This window comes from Crinia signifera, chromosome 2 (genome assembly GCF_055691185.1).
Source record: "Crinia signifera chromosome 2, ASM5569118v1, whole genome shotgun sequence".
NCBI lineage: Eukaryota > Metazoa > Chordata > Amphibia > Anura > Myobatrachidae > Crinia > Crinia signifera.
The window spans coordinates 324,222,057-324,248,756 of NC_139218.1; the positions used below are offsets into that span (position 1 = coordinate 324,222,057).

General features: G+C 45.7%; 2 protein-coding genes across 2 annotated transcripts in view; both read left to right on the top strand.

Moving 5' to 3' along the window:
- Window positions 1-17,946, top strand: part of LOC146057708 (retinol dehydrogenase 7-like) — a 31,208-nt gene extending 13,262 nt beyond the window's left edge. The window contains exons 2-5 of the mRNA XM_083169300.1: window positions 7,040-7,367; window positions 12,439-12,697; window positions 13,218-13,381; window positions 17,722-17,946. Of these exons, the coding sequence (XP_083025426.1) occupies window positions 7,055-7,367; window positions 12,439-12,697; window positions 13,218-13,381; window positions 17,722-17,939 (954 nt within the window). The 5' untranslated portion in view covers window positions 7,040-7,054 and the 3' untranslated portion in view covers window positions 17,940-17,946. The remainder of the gene's footprint in view (window positions 1-7,039; window positions 7,368-12,438; window positions 12,698-13,217; window positions 13,382-17,721) is intronic.
- Window positions 17,947-17,960: 14 nt separating this feature from the next.
- Window positions 17,961-26,288, top strand: LOC146057707 (ankyrin repeat domain-containing protein 49-like). The gene is made up of 3 exons (XM_083169298.1): window positions 17,961-18,055; window positions 24,036-24,347; window positions 25,684-26,288. Exons 2-3 carry the CDS (start codon window positions 24,036-24,038, stop codon window positions 26,125-26,127), a joined length of 756 nt encoding a protein of 251 aa, XP_083025424.1. The 5' UTR covers window positions 17,961-18,055; the 3' UTR covers window positions 26,128-26,288.
- Window positions 26,289-26,700: the final 412 nt, after the last annotated feature.

Below are 26,700 nucleotides of genomic sequence, written 5' to 3' on the forward strand. Positions count from 1 at the left end.
GTACGGCAATGCCTCATGTGTGACCAAAAAGTGGCAGGACTCAGAAGGGAAGGAGTGATATTTGGAGTTTGCAGCACAAATTCTGGTGGAATTTTGGTGGGTGCTATGTCGCATTAGCAAGACCCCCCAAGCACCAATACAGTGGAACCCCCCCACAAGTCACCCCATTTTGAAAACTACACCCCTCAGGGAATTCATCTAGGGGTATAGTGTACATTTAAAACCCCCAGGGGTTTCACCAATTTTGATACAAGTGGGCAGTGAAAAAGAAAAATTACATTTTTTACACAAAAATGCAGTTCTGGCTCAAAATTTTTCATTTTCAGAAGGTATGAAGGAGAAAAAGCACCCCAAAATCTGTGCCCCAATATCTCCCGAGTACGGCAATGCCTCACATGTGACCAAAAAATACCAGTTGGGTGCATGGCAGGACTCAGAAGGGAAGGAGTGATTTTTGGATTTTGCGGCTCAGATTCTGGTGGAATGAATGGTGGGTGCTATGTGGCATTAGCAAGACCCCCGAAGCACGGTGAAATTATGAACCTAATATTCCATAGATGTGTGGTATAATTTAAAACACTCCTTTATACATAGGCCGGGTTTGTCGGGGCAAGTGTCACACTGGAAAATAGTTTGCTTTCTTATTCCCTTTTTATAGCAAACTTTGCACCTTTTTTGTGTCCTGCCCTTTTTTCCAGTGGAGGGGATTTCATCAGGAAAATGCTGCCCTGGTACAATACGGGGGCCAGTACTAGAAGTACTGGGGCCCTCTGCCTGCTGGTTCCCAAATATTAGGCCCTTTATGACTTCCTCTTGAAAGTGCATAAATGTCCCCCTCTGGCCGGTAGAACGGAATAGCACGTAAGCGTTATACAGTGCCATCTGGATGATATACACGGCCACCTTCTTGTACCAGATTTTTGTTTTCCGCAGGGCACTGTACGGCTTCAGTACCTGATCTGAAAGATCCACTCCGCCCATGTACCTATTGTAATCCAGGATACAATTAGGTTTTGAGGTGTGGGTACTGGTACCTCGTACAGGGACGGAGGTGGTACTGTCTCCGTGAATTGTTGTCAGTATAAGGACATCCCTCTTGTCCTTATATTTGACCAACAACATATTTTCGGTGCATATTCCCCTGCTTTCACCCCTTCTCATTACTTGGGCAATGTGCGTTTTTGGGAGGCCTCTTTGGTTCTTGCGCACAGTACCGCAAGCTGCTGTACCTCTTGAACCAAGGGCCTTAAACAGGGGGATGCTAGTGTAAAAGTTATCCACATAGAGGTGATAACCTTTATCCAGGAAGGGGTGCACTAAATCCCAGACAATTTTCCCACTAACACCTACGAGGGAGGGGGGGCATTCTGGCGGTTGAATTCTTGAATCCTTCCCTTCATAAACCCTAAACCTGTGGGTGTACCCTGAGGTGCTTTCACACAGTTTATACATTTTTATGCCATACCTTGCCCTCTTACTGGGAAGGTACTGGCGGAATTTAACCCTTCCTTTAAAATGTATAAGGGACTCGTCGATACAAATAAATTTTTCAGGGATGTACACCTCTTCAAATTTGGCACTGAAATGATCAATGACCGGCCTGACTTTGAATAGCCGGTCAAAGGTGGGATCATCTCTGGGTGGGCACTGTGCATTATCGGTGTAATGTATGAATTTAAGAATTGTCTCAAATCGAGTCCGGGGCATGGCCATACGGTAAAATGGAGTACTGTACAGAACATCTGTACTCCAATATTGCCTAATTTCTGGCTTTTTTACTATGCCCATATGAAACACCAGACCCCAAAACGTCATCATCTCTACTGCATCTACAGGGGTCCACCTAGCAAATGATGACGTGGGGTTTTGAGCAATAAACTGCTGGGCATATAAATTAGTTTGGTCCACCATTAAATTTATAAAATCATCAGAGAAAAATAATTTGAAAAAGTCAATTTCTCTGAGACCTGTGGAATCAAATTGGATTCCTGGCATGGCCAAAAACTCAGGAACCTGGGGCTCAAAATTGTCTGGTGGTGGGGTCCATACTAGATCAATTATTGGGGGGGGAATCTCAGCTGATCTACGGGGGCGTCTTTGAGGGGGTCCCTCATCAGCAGAGGAGGAAGAGGAGCTTAAGGCAAATCCTTCAAATTCCCCGCTTGCATCACTGGCTGTGTCAGAGTCAGAAGCAAGCATGGCATATGCCTCCTCCACTGAATACATTCTCCTGGATGATTGGGAGGACATTTGGGAGGACATTTGGGAGGACATTTGGGATGCCATTTTTATTTTTGTGTTACCGGTAGTGAAATGTTTCAACACGTGTATAGTGTAGGGGGGGGCACAAACTTTATTTCAATCCGGGGGGTATGTAGTGTGTAGTGTGTATGTAGTGCAGAAAAAAAAAAAAATACTTTATACCAATAAAAAAAAAAAAAAATGAAGGTGTTAAAAAAAAAAAAAATGAAGGGGTTAAAAAAAAAAAGGTCCTGCGCCAAAAATTGAGCACAGATGTTGGTCAGTAACGTCTGTCACTGAACAGCGCTCAAAGGCAACAGGAATTTGATCAAAAAAAAAAAAAAAAATAGATCAACCCTGTGCCGAAAGAGATGATCAGTGATGTACGTCACTGATCAGCGCACAGCGGCCACAGGACACCCACAAAATCACAGTGTGTGTAAAAAAAAAAATTAAAAAAATACCCCACAGCACACACAAAAAAAAAAAGGTGATCAGTGATGCGACACTGATTACCAGTGAGGTGCAGCAGGTGCACAACCTTTGGTGCAACTGACAGGTATATATAAAAAAAAAAAAACCTCTGTACCCCCAAAAAAGTTGCTGATCACCTCAGATATAGTGATCAGCACAAAAGGCGGGGACAGCAGACACAAAATTTAGCACTCTCTATCACTATCTCTCTCTATCTCTCTATCTCTCACTATCTATCACTATCTATCACTCTATGACACTGCAGCAGCAGCACTGACAGGTATATCTATATATTAAAAAAAACCTGCGCCCCCAAAAAGTTGCTGATCAGTTAATTTATACTGATCAGCACAAAAGGAGGGGGCAGCAGTCAGTTATATAAAAAATATATAGCACAATCTGTCACTATCTCTCTCTATCTCTCTCTATCTCTCTCTCTCTATCTCTCTCTATCTCTCTATAACTATCACACTGCAGCAGCACAAAATATAGCACTCTGTCAGTAGGCCTCTCTCTCTATCTCTCTCTCTCTCTCTCTATCTATAACTATATCACACTGCAGCAGCACAAAATATAGCACTCTCTGACACTATCTCTCTCTCTATCTCTCTCTATCTCTCTCTATCTCTCTCTCTCTATCTCTCTCTATCTCTCTATAACTATCACACTGCAGCAGCACAAAATATAGCACTCTGTCAGTAGGCCTCTCTCTCTATCTCTCTCTCTCTCTCTCTATCTATAACTATATCACACTGCAGCAGCACAAAATATAGCACTCTCTGACACTATCTCTCTCTCTATCTCTCTCTATCTCTCTCTATCTCTCTCTCTCTATCTCTCTCTATCTCTCTCTATCTATCTCTCTATCTCTCTATCTATCTAGCTAGTACACTGCAGCAGCACAATTTCACAGGAAGGCACAATTATTGAACAGGATCCAGGAAGCAATCAGCAGCGATCAGGTAAGTATTGCAGCAAGTATTCTGGTCAGTATGGCGGCAGGGGGGTACGGTGACCGCACTGCACGCTTTCCAGACCGGAATGGCGTCTGCAGTGCAGTCACCGTTAGTTTAAATCCCCCTCCTTGGCTGTGATTGGTCCGTCGGACCGACGGACCAATCACGGCCTTTGGGGGCGGGCGGGGTGAGGTGGGGTGACACCAGTGTCACCCTTACACCCCGCGGTGATTGGTGCTGTACTTTACAGCACCAATCACCTCTGATCCCGTGTCACCGGCGAACGTTATTCGCCGGTGACACAGGAAAACGCTGTGAATGGCTGTTCACACTGAACAGCCAATCACAGCGATCGCCGACGGGGGGGCGGCATCGCAGCCCCCCCGGGGCATGCACGGACATGTCTGCTGTCAGGGACAGCAGACATGTTGAAACTGTCACCGCGTCTATAGACGCGGTGACAGTTTAAATCCATGACGTACATTTACGCCATGTGTCGGGAAGTGCTTCCCGACCATGACGTAAATGTACGTCAAATGTCGGGAAGGGGTTAAACCCGCCCACCAGCCAATCATGTTCAGTCATCGGGAATTCTCCAAACAAGATACCCCTTTAATGCCCTGTATGCTGGGACTTGTGGATCTCCAAGTTCCTGCATGCGGTGCAGGCTTGCTGGGACTTCTAGTTCCACAACAATACACAATAGTTTATTCTACTTTTACACATTTATCAGCCCGGTAGCCACCGGGGACAGCCCCGGGAGTCAGCATGGGCGTGAAAATTACTGGTGCTGGTTCTTGAAATACAGGGGACCCCTGCTCATATTGTCCCCTGTATTTTGGGAACCAGGACTGGCCCTTGAGCCTGGTGCTGGTTTTATAAAATCCGGGGGACCCCTACTTGGTTTGCCCCCTGATTTTATAAAACCAGGACTGACTCTTTGAGCCCGGGCTGGTTATGCTCAGGAGGGGGGACTCCATGCCGTTTTTTTTTTTTTTTTTTATTCAAAAGGGCACTGAGAACTCACCTATTCACCAAATTGTACCCTTCCGCTGCATAAACTATTCCTGAGGCTGGTTCTCCGACCCCCTGCCTGCTTTCATCCTGCTATCAAGCCATCTCCCACTTCCTTGCACCTCATGTAATCTGTCTGTCTCCCCATCCTACTAGATTGTAAACTCCGCAGAGCAGGGCCCTCTTCCCTCCTGTTGTCATAGCCCTCTTCTCTTCACATTTCACTCACAGCTCTCCCATACTCAAACACTCAGTAACCATTTTGGTCTGCAGACTCATCTCCATCATTGGCCACAAGCCTCTAGTAATACGTTGATCAAGTCCTCACTAAATATATATATTTTAGCTGTTATGTGTATTGAACTGTGGCGCTCTTTACCTGTACTCTATTTTTGATATTTATTCAATGTAATGCTAAGTTTTGTCTCCCTGTACTGTTCCTTTGTACGCCGCTGCGAAACACTTGTGGCGCCCTATAAATTAAAAAATTTTATATAGATTTTTTTTATATAATATATATAATTAGGAAAAGGGGGGGGGGATGAGAAAAATCGCTCTATAGTGTAGTATGTGGATTTCCACATATATAAAAATAAAGGTACTCTTTACCTAGCACGGCGCCCATCGCGGCCATCAAATGCACTAAAAAACGGGTGCGACGCGATGGCCGCGATGCCCACGATTTCTCATAGGGAACAATGTTAAAAGTGTGATTGGACGCGATTTTACTGTTCAATGCCTCAATGCCCGCGATTTTTCCATAGGAAACAATGTTAAATGGGCCACAGAGCCCAAATAGTGCCCCTGAAGTCTGAAATGGCCCCCACAATTGTTAACGCCACCCCACGATCAACGTGAACCCGAAGCGTGGCGAGCGCAGCGGTACGTGTCCTCCGACCTTTTCATACCCCCACTATCCACGTCGGCGTTGAGTTGAGAATAGAATAGTGTGGCGAGCGCAGCGAGCCCCGCGGATACCTTCACAGGTAAACGCGTCCCTTCGCGGGCTTCACAGGTATCCGCGTCCCCTCGCGGGGCTCGCCACGCTTCGGGCTCGGTGGCTCGCTGCGCTCGCCACACTATTCTATTCTCAACTCCATGCCGACGTGGATAGTGGGGGTATGAAAAGGTCGGAGGACGCGTACCGCCGCCCCTCGCGGGCTCGCTGCGCTCGCCACGCTTCGGGTTCACGTTCATCGTGGGGTGGCGTTTACAATTGTGGGGGCCATTTCAGACTTCAGGGGGACTATTAGGGCTCTCTGGCCCATTTAACATTGTTTCCTATGGAAAAATCGCGGGCATTGAGCCATTGAACAGTAAAATCGCATCCAATCACACTTTTAACATTGATCCCTATGGGAAATCGCGGGCATCGCGTCGCACCCGATTTTTTTAGTGCATGCGATGGCCGCGATTTTTTACCCCCGATGACCGCGATGGACATCGTGGGCGCCGTGCTAGGTAAAGAGTACCAAAATAAATATTGTGCGTACCGTTTTAAAGTACTTTTGTGCTTGTCAATATATGTGATGTTTGGATATCCTGTTCTTGCGGGTTTCCAGGAAACTGCCTGGATAAGTTGGTTTAGCCTCTTCAGGCAGATTTCCCACAGTTTCAAACAAGGGTCCAAAACATCAGTGCCACGCAGTAGTGATAGAAAGAAACTCCAAATAAAATTTTTCAGTGGAGTTTAATAAAGTGCAAAAAGTGAATTAAAATAAACAGCTTACATAAAGTGCAGTAATAGAAGCAGGTCGCTCTCAACGCGTTTCGTCACTTATAGCCTAATTCCATAGGTTGGACTTCATGAGGAGAGTATATTTACATTAGCCAAAGAAGGTATACTTATAATGCAGTCAATTAAACCATCATACCAAATATGGGACTTCTGGGTTCCGTATTTAGCGCTTATTGCGCATGCGCTGGATTTTTACAATCTCGCGTGTATCTCCCGTCATGTAATCACTGGTCCTCAATATTTTTAGTGCGGCCAAAAAACTGTATCTACTATTATCTAATCCGGATATTTTTGGATAGATCAATGGAGTGATCACTGAATAGACGCTGTGCGTATGCGCACAGTGTCTATCTGCCCCCCCCCCACACACACACACACACCCCCCACCACGGAACACTGCCAAAAAAGGAACGTTCCCGCGGTAAAAGGGACAGTTGGGAGGTATGTATTTCTACTTATATTCTTTGTGGAGTCTCCGAGCCTTATAGAGGTAACAGCTGGAAAGACTGGGGCTGGGTATTGGGTTTTGTCAGAAGTACAAAGCTATTCATTTATATTATATTCATTATTCATTTATATGACAATAATTCTTGAACTATCTTTATGTTTAATATAGTGACACCCTCTTATCATGTGGCTCCCTCTACTGGTACTATTGGGATTGATCCTAATATACAGATGGTACAGACAGAGTCAGATACTGAAAAATCTCACAGATAAATATGTCTTCATCACCGGTTGTGACTCTGGATTTGGGAACCTCCTGGCAAGAAATCTGGACAGACGTGGAATGAGGGTTCTGGCTGCCTGTCTGACGGAGACAGGGGCAGAAGAACTAAGGAAGGAGACTTCAAGAAGATTACAGACAGTCATTTTAGATGTAACTGACACAGAGAGTGTTAGTTATGCTGCCAAGTGGGTATCTACTATTGTTGGTGACAAAGGTTAGAATTTATTAATTTATATTTCAACTTCTATTTATGAAAAAAGTAAAATTGATAAAAAAATAAGATAAATGTACTGGGTCACTAACTTCAGGATCACACATGAATTTAATGTATTACAAAGATATATATATATATATATATACAGGTTGAGTATCCCTTATCCAAAATGCTCGAGACTGGAAAATTTTTGGATAACAGATGATTCCGTATTTCAGAACATTTTCATATTTCAATTATGAATAATGAGGTATCTTGCATGTACAGTATGTTAGTAATGAATTGTAAGTAATAAGCGCTCAAGTTGTGGTTGTCGTGGGTCCTATGTATAGGACTACGCGAGGTCTAACTGAAGTATAAAGGGAGCTGCAGTCTATCGGGTGCACTGGCGTAACTAAGCCACCGCAGCCCCCGCCATGGCGGGGAGGCGCAGAGTAACTATGGGCGCCTGGGGGGCTGCGGGGCTATAGTTACATGCTGCGCTGCTGCCCGGCCGCATCTGCGGTCACTGCCCGTCACTCGCTCCCGGCGCCGGCTCCTGCTGATAATGAAAAGTGACACTTAGAAAATGGCTGCCCCCGTATTGCAGACCGTTTTGGCAGCCATTTTCTAAGAGTCACTTTTCATTATCAGCAGGAGCCGGCGCCGGGAGCGAGTGACGGGACAGTGACGCAGATGCGGCCGGGCAGCAGCGCAGCGGAGTCAGCGCAGACAGGTATGGGTAGGGGTAGGGGTAGGGGTAGGGGTGGGGGCGCGCCGAAAAAAATTGGTCGGGTGGGTCCTAGACACCCTGTTTAGTACAGTTTAGAGAAAATAATTGGATAGACTGCGCTCACCTGTGATGCACTAAAGGTATGTGTGAATATGCAGTATGTTAAAAGATAAGAATGAGTGGATAAATAATGCAGATTGAGAGATGGTAAATAGATGAAATTCAAAGGGAATTTATTAAAGGATATGTTTCGGTGGAAAAATGTATGGAGTCCTGATAAATGCAGGAATAGGCCAGCGGGGTATCACTCCACAAGGCCTATTATGAGGTATAAGTTTGACCTATGTAGGTCCCTTTAATCCATAGGTCCCTTAGTAGGAACCTATGTACCTATGTGGGTGACCGCAGCGGTCTGTCAGGGCAAGGGGATGAGGGAATGCACTTTGCAATGTGAGTTGATAGAGCCCCGTGGAGCTCTGTAAAGTCTCGTATTTAAAGTCTCGTGTTGGAAGTGCTGCAATGATCTGAAAGGAATGGGGAGGTGATTGTCCAGTATCGTGTAGTGGGTTGCCGGCGTGGAGGGCAGTGAGCGGCGTCCCGCTGTGCGCTCTTACCGGATTGATGCTGGAAGGTTCTGCCACCTTGCTGTAGCTGTTTGGTAGCTCGGGTGAGTGCACAGCCGTGCGACAGCACCCGGCTCCACGGTCTCTGTCTCCCGTGACTTCCGGGTTCCGCTATTGCGAGATCGCGGTTCCCTAGGCAACGCTTGGCACCTTCCTTGACAAAGGCCATAGTGGCTGAAACGCGTTGGGACACCTAGCTCATTCAAGAATTCAACCTGCCGGGAGTACGAGCCCGCAGTACTCTGCCAAGCGTTGCCTAGGGAACCGCGATCTCGCGATAGCGGAACCCGGAAGTCACAGGAGACAGAGACCGTGGAGCCGGGTGCTGCCGCGCGGCTGTGCACTAACCCGTGCTACCAAACAACAGCTACAGCAAGGCGGCAGAACCTTCCAGCATCAATTCGGTAAGAGCGCACAGCGGGACGCCGCTCACTGCCCTCCACGCCGGCAACCCACTACACGATACTGGACAATCACCTCCCCATTCCTTTCAGATCATTGCAGCACTTCCAACACGAGACTTTAAATACGAGACTTTACAGAGCTCCACGGGGCTCTATCAACTCACATTGCAAAGTGCATTCCCTCATCCCCTTGCCCTGACAGACCGCTGCGGTCACCCACATAGGTACATAGGTTCCTACTAAGGGACCTATGGATTAAAGGGACCTACATAGGTCAAACTTATACCTCATAATAGGCCTTGTGGAGTGATACCCCGCTGGCCTATTCCTGCATTTATCAGGACTCCATACATTTTTCCACCGAAACATATCCTTTAATAAATTCCCTTTGAATTTCATCTATTTACCATCTCTCAATCTGCATTATTTATCCACTCATTCTTATCTTTTAACATACTGCATATTCACACATACCTTTAGTGCATCACAGGTGAGCGCAGTCTATCCAATTCTTTTCTCTAAAATGTACAGTATGTTGTATAAACACATGAAATACACAGAAATATATTTTATTTGTGCATGAAGCAAGGTTTGTGTATAATCTCAGACACTTAATTTGAATGCCAAGCAATCATTTTCTTGCAGATATTTTGTGCCAGTTACAGATCATGCCCTCAGTAGTGCTGTTACAGATCATGTCCCCAGTAGTGCCAGTTACAGATCATGTCCCCAGTAGTGCCAGTTACAGATCATGGCCCCAGTAGTGCTGTTACAGATCATGTGCCCAGTAGTGCCAGTTACAGATCATGGCCCCAGAAGTGCTGTTACAGATGTCACCAGTAGTGCCAGTTACAGATCATGGCCCCAGTAGTGCTGTTACAGATGTCCCCAGTAGTGCCAGTTACAGATCATGGCCCCAGAAGTGCTGTTACAGATGTCCCCAGTAGTGCCAGTTACAGATCATGGCCCCAGTAGTGCTGTTACAGATCATGGCCCCAGTAGTGCTTATTTATTTTTTACTTTCTGGAATATATGGTTTTCAGATAACGGTTATTTGGATAAGGGATACTCCAACCTGTATATAGTAATAATTTGCAGCCATTAAGGAAAACCTACCGGTTCAGGACTATCCTCCGATGCACGCAGCATGTAGGCTGGCACAGTGGTAAGCTGATAAATCTTCTCCACAATGAGCTTGCCCTGGCATTGCCTTGCACTTCTGCATCCACCACATAAAGGGAGAGCACTAGGGGGAGCATCGGAGAAGGAGCAGTTGGTGTGAACCTCACTGCTCTTTTCCCACTACCAAAGTAATCTTTTGTTCATTGCTAACATTAATCAGATAAACCCCTTCTATGAATAGGATAAGGAAGTAGAAAAGCCCGGTAATCAGTAAAAAATAAAAAAAATTATAAATTACTAAAAAACTGGTTGAATTTGCCCAACTATATCAAACCACAACATAAATTAGGAGTATGATAGTTGTGGTAAAATATCAGTGTGACTTAACAGATAAAACTCTGCTTTAAACCTCTGAATATATTTTGGCTAATGGAACTGCATAAATTAGGTCAACACTAAACAAATATAAATAAAAGTGATAGAATGGTTTACTGAGTCATGTATCAGCAACTTAATACATAAAAGCATGTAGGCATGATCTTGTGAAACATCTGCACAATTACATAAGACCCTTAGAGCCAACAGGGAGGGTCTTCTGCCTTTAACAACTGCCTGATGTGACCTTAATTAGGATGCCACCAGGTCCTAAACCTTCATGCAGTTGAGGCTTATTTAATTGATAGGAGATCACAGAATACTGCTAGAGAAGTAATGCAAGTTTATTCCAATATGGTAATAACCGGATTCTCCAATACATTAACGCAATTTCTCTTAGTAATGGATATTATTTTATGCAAGGCACATGTAGTTTTCCTTGCGAAAAACATTCTAAACAGCAACTACTAATAAAGTTACAAAAATAAAGTAAATTGGTTTCAGACAAGCCATGGATAATATATATATACAAAGATGCAGGCACTTAGATGAGAGGATTTACTGCGAGCATGACCAGAGTATCAGCAACAAGATTCCATACCTCCCAACAATACCCTCTCCAGGAGGGACACATTGCTCTGTTTCTAGACTTCCCTCTTCATTTATTATTGCTAGCACCTGTTTTGAACAATGGTGTCTGAACACAGGTGATGGCATCATAAATGAAGAGGGAAGTCCAGAAACAGAGCAATGTGTCCCTCCTGGAATGGGTCATGTTGGGTGGTATGATATTCCATTATTCCAGCAGCCAGAAAAAGAGGTTGAATGATTAACCACCCTGATGAAACTATCACCAGCAATCACTGTCCAAGATTATTTCAATGCAGCCACAGCTGAGCGGCTGAACATACAACACAGTGTCTTGACTACTTAGTAACCAGCAAACACTGTGACCACCATGGGTCCTGGTTTCCTTGCAACCCAAGAACCATCAATGGCAGGTCAGATGCAGCAACCCACTCATCTGCCAACAGCCAGGACTCATATTGACGGGGAGTCTGCATCTTAAAACACATGGCTATGGATCAGTTGTTCAGCTGGGGGAAGATATGTGATCTGAGTAACTTAGGGCAGAGTGAGGCCTGTGATGTGTGTTCTGTGCAGCCAATCTCTTCTTCTTCTGCTTTAAAAGTAGTTTACTGGTCCTTTGGGGGGGAGGGGGTTTCACTCAAAGGGATCTTAGACTGCTTTTTTGCCATATTCAGCCTTATACATGCGGCCAACTTATGTTGTGCAAGAAGCAGTGGAACTGTGGAGATAGGAATGCTGTAGTGTGACTGTCATTTTAGCATTGAGGCATTTGAATGGCTATACAAGTTGGTTAATTGTATGTCATATAAGACTACCTTGCTTTTCATTTGGGAGATCCAAGTAGGGGGGAGATCTAGATGGGACGGGAGTTGTGGCAACACAATTTGCATCATCCCGGCCCTGCTATACGATTCGCACCAAAACCATGGGAGGTTTTGGTGCGAATCCTAATTGTTTCTTGCACAGAGGTGGTTGTTCTCTGTGTAATAAAGGAGATGGAGATAGGTATTAGAACTAGCATCTTAAAGGGAAACCTATGCATTCTGGAGAAGTGGACACAGAAGAGTTGTCTGCTCTTCTGGAGCCGGAAAAACTCCCTGAAGTGGAAATTTTGAGAGTAGACAAGTGTGGAATGTTTATAGATCCATCTCTACCCTAGCTTCTGATGACAGAATTTTTATTTGTGTTAAATGGATATCTGTTTATGATATTTGGCTAATAGTCATATTTTCTTGTCCCTGCAGGTCTATGGGGACTAGTAAACAATGCAGGAATTAGTGTCCCAATTTGTGCCAATGAGTGGTTGAAAAAAGAAGATTTTTTAAAGATCCTCAATGTAAACCTATTGGGGGTTGTTGATGTGACAATCCATCTCTTACTATTGATTCGGAAGGCCAAAGGACGAATCATCAATGTAGCCAGTATTGCAGGAAGAATAAATATATGCCCTGGGGGATACTGCATATCCAAGTACGGTGTAGAGTCGTTTTCAGACAGTCTAAGGTTAGTGTCTCTAGTTCCTGTTATCGGCCTTTAATGTCTCCTGTTACCTTGTTTTATGTTCACAATCTTTCAACCTCTGAGTGTAGCCAGCATCCCGCATCCTCATACTGCATTACATCTGGCCCTTTAACTCATTACGTTTTTAGAGACGCTGCCTCCTCCCTCTATTGTAAACGAGACCCGGGTCGCTCAACCCAGGTTACCTGTTTACACTGCCCTTCTTTTAGTCCAGGTTGCTGGACTCAGGTTTTACCAAATGGCACTTTTACACCGCACAGAGATCCGGGTTGACCCGGCGACAACACGGGTTAGACCCGGGTTATTTGTGTAGTGTGAAAGGGGTATTTGTTTTATTCAATATTTCTGGATACATATTTTTTATGGAAATAATAGAGAATTACATACATGCTTCGTTGTACAGTCTATACCTATTTGGCTTCATTTTAATCTATAGTCTCCAATATATGCATGGAACATCATTTTACCTATACTTTTATAAGTGATACATGTGTATTTTCAGGCGTGAGATGCGACCGTTTCATGTGAAGGTATGCATTGTGGAGCCCGGGTTCTTCAGCACACAAATATCAAGCGGAGATTTGATACAAAGGGATATGAAGAGGATCTGGGAGAGACTTACAAAAGAAGTCAAAGAAAGTTACGGAGAGGAGTATTATAGAAAAGGTGAGAATAATGGAGTATAAGACAAAGGGCCTAATTCAGACCTGATCGCTAATGTGAGAATTTGCACATTAGAAAGCCACTGCCCATACAGAAAGAGAAAATGCCTTTTGCTAAATTGCAAGAGAATTGTGAATGGATCACTAATCGCTATCCACTCACAAATCCATACGCAATTCCCAAACCATTGAACAGTTTTTGAGCAAATGTGAGTTAATCTAAGGCTTCCACTACTCTGCTACTGAGACAGGCTGTGCAGTCTATCGATAATCAGCCAGGCTGCAAATTCACAGACCAGCAATCGGGTCTGAATAACCCGCAATGTTTGTATCTTATGCACTACCCAGGAGTGTAACTAGAAAATTCTGGGATCTATACCAAGCTTTTGAAGGGCGCAGACATATTTCAAGGGTACACCGCCTCTTCAGGATACCAACTGGGCAGTTACAGTAAAAGAGTGCAAGGAAATAAGTAGGATGCACTCTATGGGCGAGATGTATATTCCTTGAAAGTGATATGGAGGAGTGAAAGACCACCAACCAATCAGCTCCTACCTGTTATTTTTCAAACACAGCCTGTGACATGCCAGTTAGGAGCTAATTGGCTGGTGGTTTATCACTCTCTATTTTATCACTTTTCAAGCTTAGTACATCTGGCCCTAAGTGACATTCGCAGTATCAGAGAACCCAGTAATAAAAGGTACAGTAACCAGGAAGCAAAAGGTAATGCAAGGGTTAGACCAGTGGCGTAACAATAACCCGCAGACCCCGTGATGGAGGGAAGTCGCGGAGTAAGTGAGGGCACCGGGGGTCTGCAGAGCTATTGCTGCACTACACTGCCGCCGGGACCTGCCTTACCCCCCCTGCTTGCCGCCACCGCTGGGACCCGCAGATGTACTTGGGAAGGCAGTGGCACACACATACACCGCACATGAGGAGGAACTTGCTGTTCAGCCGCTGCAGCACTGTTCTTTCAGTCTACAACCCTCAGATAAAAATAAATCCCTGGTAGCAGCCCCGTTTTTGTGCGAGGAGGAGGCTCAAAAATCTATCTTGCCTCCGGGAGAATTCCATGAAGTTACGCCACTGAGTGATCATATTATATACCAGTGCTATTGTTGTCATAATTTAATGCACTTGCCAAGAGGAGGGGTTTTCCGGGCAACCAGAAACCCCCCCTGCATTTACCTTTGCAAGCCTAGACCATTTAAATAAACTTGCGGGACATTTCATTTTCTGTAAGTTTTACTCAAAGTACAGTAGTCCCTAGGATTGTCGGTAGCTCACAGCATTCGATTGGATGGGACTAGAGCCGTTGGCTCATCACCAATATTATTATCCACCACTGGTTTTCAGTCTTTGCAGCAGGTCCTGATTGATTCCTTTCAGTTCATGAGCCGTCAGAAGTCATGAGACCATGTGAACAGCACAATACCATGGTTACTACCCAGTTATCAAATAGGCAAAGTAGGTGCCGCCTATCAGGGACCCGCAACAACGGATCAAAATGATAATAACCATAGACATCAGAATCACATTACAGTTTCCAGACAGTAGACTGTTGGTTGAGAAAACTAAAACGTATTAGGGGATAATTTGCAAGGTGGGCCAGAGATTTTTGTAAGGAAAGTCCAGAGGGGCCTCCAAAGGGTTTAATTCAGCACTGGAAATACCATATGACCTATGATGGCACAAGGAGCAAGGGACAGAAAATGGGATTGAAAGTATACTCTGTCTTCACTCACCACGGGTTACTAAAGGAATAGATGTTGACATGGATAATAAAACCGCTAGCCCACTAACCCTGCACCTGCCATCGCAGGTCACATGGTATCTCCCATGGTATTGTGCTGTTCACCTGGTGTGATGACATCAGAAGGTATATTAACTAAAGGGGATCTAGCCGCTATCCTCAAGTAGTTGTGGTACAAAATGTCTACCTCCAAAATGTCCACAGCAGAATTTCAACATGGCCTGAATGTTGACATTTGGAGTTGTCAACATGTGATTTTTTTGACATACACAATGTCACCATTGACATTGCTTGAATTGTAAAGCGCAACGGAATATGCTGCGCTATATAAGAGACTGTAAATAAATAAATAAATGTTGACATTGTCCACAATCAACATAGCATTTAAGGATAATTTCAAGCCTGACCCTCACTGCAGACTAATCCTAACACTAACATGGATGGTCAACATTGTCCGTGTCAATATGCACGGTGTCAACGATGTGAATTTAGACATTGTCAATGTCAGCATTTAGTATATACTGCCGATCTTAATGCGGCCTTAAGACTACATACTCAGCAGATCACACTTTAGTGCAGATGATGATCCCCCTATTTAAAAGAAGGAGGCAGCAAATTAGCATATTGTAATTGATAGACTTCACATTGGTCTAAAACAGGCTTGTCCAACCCGCGGCCCGCGGGCCGCATGCGGCCCAGGTTGGCTAGTAATGCGGCACAGTGCAATTTTGCGGGCATGATCATTCATGTTTCTTCTGATTCCTGATGTCCGGTCCCAGCAGTCCTTTGCGGAGGTGCGCGAGTGCACGGGTGACGTCACCACGCACCCGCGCACTGGAGTACGGCGCTTACACTATGTCAGGCGTCGGTGGAGGCGGGCACTCTAGTCTGCGTGCAGTCAGCAGCCATAGGGAGGGAAGGACGCATGTCTAGCAGCACAGCGCTGTGTGTTGCTGGTGTCTTGGGGCGGACAGCACTGGATCCTACTGCAGTGCTGAAGGTGGAGGGGCGGACGGTGCAACTTAATACAGGTCTGTTGGGGCATATGTGTTATATAACACTGTGGGGGCATATGTGTTATATGGCACTGTGGGGGCATATGTGTTATATGGCACTGTGGGGGCATATGTGTTATATGGCACTGTGGGGGCATATGTCTTATATGGCACTGTGGGGGCATATGTCTTATATGGCACTGTGGGGGCATATGTCTTATATGGCACTGTGGGGGCATATGTCTTATATGGCACTGTGGGGGCATATGTCTTATATGGCACTGTGGGGGCATATGTCTTATATGGCACTGTGGGGGCATATGTGCTATATGGCACTGTGGGGGCATATGTGCTATATGGCACTGTGGGGGCATATGTGCTATATGGCACTGTGGGGGCATTTGTGCTATATGGCGCTGTGGGGGCATTTGTGCTATATGGCGCTGTGGGGGCATTTGTGCTATATGGCACTGTGGGGGCATTTGTGCTATATGGCACTGTGGGGGCATTTGTGCTATATGGCGCTGTGGGGGCATTTGTGCTATATGGCGCTGTGGGGGCATTTGTGTTATATGGCGCTGTGGGGGCATTTGTGTTATATGGCGCTGGGGGGGCATATGTGTTATATGGCACTGTGGGGGCATATGTGTTATATGGCGCTGTGGGGGCATTTGTGTTATATGGCACTGTGGGGGCATATGTGTGATATGGCGCTGTGGGGGCATATGTGTGATATGGCGCTGTGGGGGCATATGTGTGATATGGCACTGTGGGGGCATTTGTGCTATATGGCACTGTGGGGGCATTTGTGCTATATGGCACTGTGGGGGCATATGTGTTATATGGCACTGTGGGGGCATATGTGCTTTATGGCACTGTGGGGGCATATGTGTTATATGGCACTGTGGGGGCATTTGTGCTATATGGCACTGTGGGGGCATTTGTGCTATATGGCACTGTGGGGGCATATGTGTTATATGGCACTGTGGGGGCATATGTGTTATATGGCACTGTGGGGGCATATGTGTTATATGGCACTGTGGGGGCATATGTGTTATATGGCACTGTGGGGGCATATGTGTTATATGGCACTGTGGGGGCATATGTGTTATGTGGCACTGTGGGGGCATATGTGTTATGTGGCACTGTGGGGGCATATGTGTTATGTGGCACTGTGGAGGCATATGTGTTACCTGGCACCCTGTGTCAAAATGTGAATTTTGGCTTATTCTCTGTGTCAGAATGTGAATTTCGGCTTATTCTCTGTGTCAGAATGTGAGAAACAATGTCAAACATCTCACTAACTTCATTTCCAAGTAAGTTTATTCTGTTAACTATGTTTTCTATGTTTTTTTGGGATGATCAGGTATCGTTACTGTTATTTTATTTTATGTGCGGCCCAAACCAAATTTTCATCTTCTGATGTGGCCCAGGGAAGGTGAAAGGTTGGACACCCCTGGTCTAAAACATCTACAAATATTAAGACAACTACTTTGCATTGAAATGTTAAGAGTTACTGTTCTATATCCCTCACTGACAAACATAAGAATCCTACGTTCACTCTGGTATAATATGTATTTTTTGTTTTATGCTTAGGTTTGGCCTCTGTTGATGGTTTACAACAAAGGTGTAACAAAAAGCTGTGGCTAGTCACAGACTGCATGGAGCACGCTCTGACTGCGGTTCATCCTTGGACACGTTACTCAGCAGGCTGGGATGCCAAACTCATCTTCTTACCTCTCTCCTACTTACCCACCATACTCTCAGACTTCATCCTAACCATTGGTCACCCTAAACCAGCTCACGGAGAGTGATCTGTCTTCTGAAATGGTAAATTCTAAGGGTTCCGTACAGGAGCCCGATGCTTAGAATGCCAGCGGTCACATGACAGACAGCGGCATCCAACACCTAGAATCCCAACACCTGGTGGGTAGGTATACTAACAATCTGCCAACCTAAAGCCCACCCCCCCCCCCCTACATTAGTGAGCTTTGGTCCAATTTGACCTGATTCTGATGGATCAGGCCGATAAATCGGACCAAACCTCATGTTTTGACATCCCGTCTGACCCAATGCGCGGTCCCGTGCGCATTTGGATCTGAGTCAGGAGGTCGGACGGGCTGCACATAAGATAAATCTTATGTGCAGCCCGGACCTGGGCTGGGGGATGCTGGGAGCCGGCAGTGGGAATGAAGAGTGGCAAGCCGGGGACTCACAGAAGCGGTGAGCGGACACTGGTGGGGGGAGAAAGAGGGCTGTGTTCTCAGCCAGACAGGGGAGCCGAGAGCAGGGAGATGAGCTGCAGAAAAAACCCCATACAAATGAATAGGAGGCCGCTGATTGGCTGAAATCAGCAGACTCCCATTCATTTGTATGTGTATTTTCTTTCTGCAGCTCATCTCCTGGCTCCCCTGCCTGGCTCTCTGAAAGCACAGCCGTCCGGCTCTCCCCGTCAGCGTCCGCTCACTGCTTCTGTGAGTCCCCAGCCAGCCCCACTTCGTCCTCCTGCCCGGCCCGACGTCTGGCTCCCTGGGAGTTGCATGTGATAAATCCCATGCAATTTATCACATGCAAAACTTAGCAAGTGCCAAATAGTGTCATAGTCCTCCCAGGGAGCTGCCATGGAAATTAGGCCCGAAATTAGGCCTAATCCATACCCTCTCTTCTTGCAGTCTAACCCCAACCCTCCTTCTTGTGCCTAAGCCTATACCCCCCCCCCCCCACCCACCCCCTCTGCTCACCTTAACCAGCCCCAGCATATATAAGTTTGGGATGTGGGTTGTTGGGATTCCGTCATCGAGATTCTGACAAGTGTCGTGTTACCGGTGCTGGTCTTCTGACCACTAGTATCCTGTCTGTCGGGATGCCCACTACATCCCCAAGGGTTTACTTATTAGATGCTGATTAAGCATGGTGACATATATTATACAAATATCAAAAAAATATATAGAAAGTTCATGGGGTCTTCAAACAAGTCATTCATATTTCAAGTTAGATGAAAAACAGAATGATTGGAGATTTTGGAGGTATCTAATCAACTTGTACTGTATATAGAAATGTGGAAGGTTTAATCACTTGGTGTTATATGCTACAATGAATTGTTATACTGTATATTTTACATAAAGTTTTTTTGCATATTAAAACTAGTTATGTTAACAATTTCTCCTAGACAAATATCTGAAAGAAGTTAGCAACAAACAAACTCCCTACTAAGAAGTTGTTTACCATCCACGTTTTATTTTTTATCTGTTTAAACCATGGATAGATGATCCGCAAATCATTGCAGACAGAAATATCTGCTCAGTGGGAGTTTCACATATATCCAAACAGAAGGGAATGGGTCATATGGTCGACTCAATGAAGGTCGACATACTGAAGTCCACAGGGCTTAGGTCAACACCTGAAATAGGTCAACATGACTACGGTCAGAAGGTTGACACAAGCATTAGGTCGACAATGGGAAGGTCCACATTCAAACGGTAGACATGCATTTTCTTTTACTTTTGTCCCATGGACACTGTGACACTGTGACACTCGGCACACTATTATATTCTCCTGCCACTCCGTAGTGGATGTAGGGTACAAAAGAGCCTGTCACCACAAGTCGGCTAAACAAAATGTGAAAAACTCATAGGGTCGATCCAGGGGCGTAACCAGAACTTAGTGGGCCCCATAGCAAAATTTTGAAAGGGCCTCCCCCCTCAGAGAGAGAATGTAAGGGAGAGAGAGAGACATAGTGATTGAGAGAGAAAAAAGAGAGTGTTAGGTAGAGGACGGAAAGGGGGGTGCTGCTTGCAAGGGAGGGGGGCAGGCACATGCAGGTGAGAAGGGTGAGGGCAAAACATTTGATGTGCAGAAGGGGGTGAAGTAGGAGAAGTAGCATCTTTAGATCCCCTGCCGATGACCTCCATCCCCCCAAGCTAGATTTATTGGATATCCTATGTGCTCAGCTTTGGGATGGGCCACTTTCTTGTCCCCACCCACATACATTTGGTCACTTTCTATCTCCTCCATTCCACCTTAAACTGCAGGGCAGCCAATCACCGGCAAGGGACATTTAAAATTCAGCTGACAGGCACTGGCTCCCACATCACCATATTGGGAAGGTAGAGACTAGATCCCCTTCAGTTTTATTTACAGGATGTGACATTCGGTTAGGGCGGAAGTTGTTATTTTTCTGTTTTGTATTTTATCTGTAATTCACGTAGGTGTAGGTTATTTTGTTTTACTTTAGCTGCATATTCAAACGAAGATCACAACAGATTTATATTCGCCCTCCAGGTATACGTGGACCCAGTGTATGATGGGAAAATTGACAAAACTGTAGGGGATCTAGGCGCTACCATATTGGGAAGCAGAGAGAGCTGGTTACCTGTTGAGCTTGTGATGCTCAGACTCATGAGCATCTGTCTGCAGTCTACCCTGGTCCCTCCTGCCGCTACCTGAGCTGTGGATCAGAAGTGTCTGTGCTGGTGTTGGTGGGCGCTGGTACTTCCACTGCATGCACCCGCTAGATAGCCCCAACATGCGTGACTTCGATCGCCGTCGCTTGGATTCACATCTCAGGCTCAGCAGCGCCAGGCACTGAGGAGGAGGCTCCAGGTGTGTGCAGGGATCCAGCAAGTGCCTGCACAGTAACACATGACAATAGAGCAAGGCAGCTGCAGCATCCTCTAGTGTGGTGCTCTATGATGTAGTGCTGACCTGCTCTGTATCTTGCCTCAAAACTGCCAGCCACTATCTCTGTGTGCAGTGCCGCATTATTAATATTAAAAAAAATTGATATAACTTAAGATGGTGCAGGGTATGGTCTGCTGGGCCCCCAAACCCTCTAACCACGAGGCTCCATAGCAGTTGCACCCCCTGCACCTTTCCTTGGTTACGCTACTGGGTCAACCGAATCCCAAACACAAAGTATCTACATTTCAATGCAGCGGACAATAAATAATACACATGTATTAGAAACTTACAAAATGGCAGGTGTGGTTACTCTCTTATAGAGAATTTTAAGAGAAATTAAAAGATGTAACTCCCCCCCCCCCCCTTTTTACATTCTAAAAGTGCCTCCGCCCAAGCAATAGCTTCATGCTTAACATCAAGGGCCTGCTTGGAAAGACCAATGCGTGAAATTATACCGTTGGAATATGATGCTGAAATATAAACGATTACTTTCACGACAACTTACACAGTTCAAGAAACCAATGGTTTAGTTTATTTTACCCGTTTTTACCTTTAGGGTCCCTTTTATCAGCAACCCTTACTCCTTAGATGCATGAGTCACATAAACATAAATTCAAGGACATTGAAACATAATCAAGATATTCAATTAGGGACAAGAAATCATAAGGTGCAAAAAAGTAAATTTTTCACAGATTTTCCTATTTGTATACCCCCCCCCCCCTCCCCCCCAATCCCAGTAAACATGGTTTACTGGGATTTTGCTTCACACTGCAGATGAAGCAAAATCTCCAAATAGGGGCTCCGCTGATTTTATAAAACCAGCCCCAGGCTCCAGAGCCGAGGCTGGTTCCCAAACAAAATGACTAGGGGTCCCCCGTATTTTAAGAACCAGCCCCATGCCCAACCAGCAGGGTTATGTCACAGCCCGGGGGAGACTTTTTATACAAGTACCCCCGGCCAAAGCATTCAGCCATGTGACCGGTCCTGGGGAAGTGGGGACCCCCCAATAAAGGGCCCCCCCCCAGGGCTTACCTGGCCAGGCTGAAGCCTGGTGCTGTCCCCGGTGACCCTGGAGTGGTGGTCACCGGGCTGATTAAATGGTGTAAAAAAACAAAAGAATAAACTATTGTCTTATACTGTGGAACTATGAGTCCCAGCAAGCCTCCCCCGCATGCTGGGACTTGGAGAACAACAAGTCCCAGAATGCGGGGCATTAAAGGGCCCGCTGGCACTTGTAGTTCCACAGTACAAGAAATAGTTAAATAAACACACACTGACAACCAAAAACAATAAAAGTTTATTACATACATTACAAACACATACTGATACCTATCTTGAGCCCTTAGGTTGGTCCCTGGATCCAGGGTCCGGGGCTACAGGGCTGCAGGAATAAATCCATAGGGGTACCTGTGGAAGAAAATCCTCTCCCGGAAAGGGCAGCCAGAAAGTAGGTAAGTATGTATTAGATTCTGCTTGATCACAAAGTCACCAAAGAAAGACATGGCAGGCTAATGTTTGTTTCATTGCTGGAGGAGCACCCTTTTCAAGGGCACACAATCTCACTATGGAGGCCATTCAGATTGACTCGCAAAGCTGCAAAATTCCCAGCTTTGCGAGTCAAGTAAATGCCATCCGCACGACCGACCGCCCGCACAGAGATTTTACCGCCATGTGAATGTATGTTTTGCATAAACATCCATTTGCACCATTTCTAAGGTGCTGGCAAATCTAAGACACTCGTAAAAGGTTATTAATGAAACTAGGTCATTTAGGGTTAGGAGTTAAATTTTGTAATTCACCTATTCATCAAAGCGTACCCTTCCACTGCATAAACTAGCTGGTTCTCCGACCCCTTGCCTGTTTACATCCTGCTATCTAGCCACCACCCACTTGCTTGCACCTCTTGGAATCTGTCTGTCTCCCCTTCCTTCTAGATTGTAAGCTCCTCCGAGCAGGGCCCTCTTTCCTCCTGTTGTCAAAGCCCACTTCTCTTCACATTTCACTCACAGCTCTCCTATACTCAAACACTCAGTGACCATCTTCGTCTGCATACCCATCTCCATCATTGGCCTCAAGCCTCTAGTTCAGCAGACAGCAACGTAAAGGCGCGCTCGCCCGGGCCCCACCTTTAGTGTCCTGTGCTCACATCTGATGCTCTGCCTGCTTCCAGCTGGCTGCGGGCCGCTTGAAATGAAAGCAAGGGCCGCAATTGGCCCCCGGGCCTGACTTTGGACGTGCCTGGTCTACACCATGATGCGCACTCACTGTCACATATTACAATATTGGGAGCTATGCTATAGTGAACTCTACAGGGTGTATAAAAATAATATTCTTTCTAGCAACCTGCATCTGTCACAACCTGTGCAGTTCTCTCTGCTCTGGTGCCTCTTGCACACCCTGATCTGTATCTCAGCATTAAGTTACAGACCAGAGTGTGCTAGAAGCACCAGAGAAGATAGTGACACACCCCAGGCAAGAAATAGGAACTGAACAGGTTGTGACGGGTATGGGTCATAGGGTCGACACATGAAATAAGTCGACAGGGTCTAAGGTTGACCTAAGCGGTTGACAATGGGAAGGTAGACATATATGTTATGGTCAAAAGGTTGACACGAGTTCACTTTTTTTTTTTTGTCACAAATTTCGACGTAAGTCGACATGAACACCTTCAGTGTACCGCATCCGGCATAGTATTATATTGTACCTCCAAGCCCTAGTACAGGGATGTGGAACCTTTGGCCCACCAGCTGCTGTTGAACTACACATTCCAGCATGCCATGCTACAGTTTTGCTATTTGGCCATGCTAAATCTATTGCAGGGCATGCTGCGCTGTGTAGTTCAACAACAGCTGAGCTGAAAGTTCCCCATTCCTGCCCTAGTGGATGGTAGGGTATGAAATATCGCCTGTTATGGAAAAACTTGTGACGATCTTTTGAGTGTGCACCTTCCAATCTTTTGAGTGTTGACCTTCCCATTGTCTACCTAAGCCCTGTCGCCTTCAGTGGTTGACCTAATGTGTGTCGGCCTGTGACAGGTGCAGGGTGCTGGAATGAACACTATATAATGTAATAATACTATAGAGGTCGCGCTATCTTTATACGTGGGTATAGAAATGGATGGGAGACGTTTAATCCTTCCTGTGTGTGCGACAATGCAGGTGAGCAATGTTACTCAGCCACAATCACCACACTCAGTCTCTCCTTCTGTACCTGTTCCCTGCCTCTTCCAGATGACAAGCCTGCAGGAACAGGACTCTCCCAGCCTGGCCTCTGTCACCTCTGCCCAGGGCCAAGGCACAGCCAACATGTCAGAGGAAGAATGTGAATTGCAGGAGAAACTCGATTACTTTCCCGATGACTTTAACCAGCTGGATCTACTGGAAACTCACAGACATCTCATTCCAACCGGGACCCAGAGCCTGTGGCTGGGGGATTCTGATGATGAAGATGAGGAGAAGGATGAAGGGTGGTACCAGACACAGGAGGAGAATCTGAAGGATAACCCCAAAGAGTTGCTGCTATTTGCTGCTGAAAACAACAGAGTAAGCGAATAAAACCTTTGCCTTATTTAATAAATGTGCACAGATCCCAATTGTGTTGTAACCCATAGCAACCAAACAGACCTTTTAGTTGCTATGGGTTATAGTGCAGGACATAGGGTGCCACCGTGCACTGTGATTGCTATTTCCGCAGTATGGGCACTGTCCTGCCATTCTCCCTTCATTGATCAGTAATGTTCAGTTGTCATATGGGAGTATCGGGATGATGATGATGATAAAGGCTGTCTCTGTCTCATTGATTATAACTGGACTTGTGCCCCTCATTCGTTCATTGTGACCCCTACTGACATTGTAAATCCCACAGCAATGAGCAAGGATTATAAAGCAGCTGTGGTTACCAGAACATTTATAATAAATCGGCCATGGTACTCCATACTGGTTATATTCCTGCCAATGTGCCTCATAAACATACTAACCTCTGTGTCAGCTCCTTGGTCACCAGTTCTGTCAACCAGTTTGAGTAAGCTTTGGTATACACCAGTGATGGCTAACCTTGACAGTCCAGCTGTTGTTGAACTACACATCCCAGCATGCCCTGCTACAGTTTTACTATTTGGCCATGCTAAATCTGATGCAGGGCATGCTGGGATGAGTAGTTCAAATACAGCCGGAGTGTCAAGGTTAGCCATCACTGGCTTTCACAGACTGGCCGAGGCCTGCGACCATGAAGCTTCAGCTTACGTTGACTTACTGTGGCCTGTGACCATCAAGTTTCGGCTTACGTAGACTGGCCATGGACTGCTGTGGTGATTTGATGCCTCGTCTTCGGATGCAGCACTCTGATCGCATTTGCTGGCAGGAGTCCATCACTTACAGGAGCCTGCTGTTGCATTAGTATTTCAGTTGTATGGTATTAGACAGCTGCTTCTCTTTACTGTACAAATGGGAATCAGACCCAATGGTAGGATTGGGGGTACATGAATAATAGCATAGGATATTTCAGTTCATTGGTCTTCCAATACTTTGTCACCGAAAGCTCTGAGGATAGCACCACACACACACACATGGGAGAACTTTTGTTTATTTGGCAAAAGTACTAATAAAGAGCAGCCATTTCTAACTCCCAGCTGAAGCAGCCATTTTGTTAGCCAGAGCATTACCCAGCCTATTGGTTATCTAGACACTAATATCATCAATTGTGAGGTGTCATTAGTTCCTAGTGAGTTGCCAGGCAATGGCCCGGCCAGTCTTGGAATTTGAAAGACTTTATCAAATAAATGATGGTAATTTTTTTTTTTCAGTTTATTGTCCTTGCAAACATCCTGCAGTCACATTGTGTAACTATCATATCTTTTATCTGTTCATTTTCTCCCTGCAGCTGGGAACCGTTCAGCAAGTCCTGTCAGTCCACCCAGATCTTGTGAACACAACCGATGAAGACCATTACACCCCGCTGCACCATGCCTCGTACAACGGTCACCTGGGTGTGGTGCGTGAACTCATTGAACAGGGAGCGAATGTGCACGCGGTCACTATAGACGGGTGGTGCCCACTGCACAGCGCCTGCAAGTGGAACAACACTTCTGTTGCTTCCTTCCTGCTGCAGCACGGTGCTGACATCAACATGCAGACTAAGGGATTACTCACCCCGCTCCACCTGGCCGCCGCCAACAGGGGCAGCCGGCAAATCTTGGAGCTGCTCCTCATGAACCGCTATATCAAACCTCATCTGACAAATACGTTGGGAGAGACGGCTCATGAAATTGCCCAGCGGACCGACGTATATCAGTACCTCTTTGAAATTGCAGATTACTGGACATAACCATCATAAAGCTGTAATATTAGACCACCGCAAAAACGCCGCCTTTGTATGTCTGGCGCTTGTGACTTTGTGTATTTAAAATTACAATGTACTCGTGTACAGACCTGTGTCATACAGCGTAATATGTAAATACATTAAACTTACAGATATGTGATACCTTGTCATGCGGTTACCATGACGTCAATTGGTATGCCGGACGGTCGAAATAGGAATCTCAACATCGGGGCAGATGACATCCGGCATCCCGTCTACTGGTCACGTATACTGAATCAGATGCCTCATATAGAATTATATATCTCTGTACCGACATGTTTTGGGCTGTATTGACCTTGAAAAAAAGCTAATACAGCCCGAAACATGTCAGTGAGTGGAGAGGGGCCATAATCTGCTGGAGATCTTTACCCTTTTCCTTCTGGTACCACCAACATTCCTATCCGTATTTGGAGTGGCGGTGGAAGAGTCTGGCGGTTTATGGTGCTGCTATTTTTTTATCAGTTTTTGTTTTACCTGATACACTGTATATTTTTACGCTGCGCTCGCCACCTATTTTATTTGTCCCTCTATGGGGGTCGT

Coding starts and splice junctions, on each gene's coding strand:
- LOC146057707 (XM_083169298.1), top strand. CDS start 24,036: ATGACAAGCCTGCAGGAACAGGACTCTCCCAGCCTGGCCTCTGTCACC. Junction 24,348..25,683: donor TTGCTGCTGAAAACAACAGA/GTAAGCGAATAA, acceptor TTCTCCCTGCAG/CTGGGAACCGTTCAGCAAGT.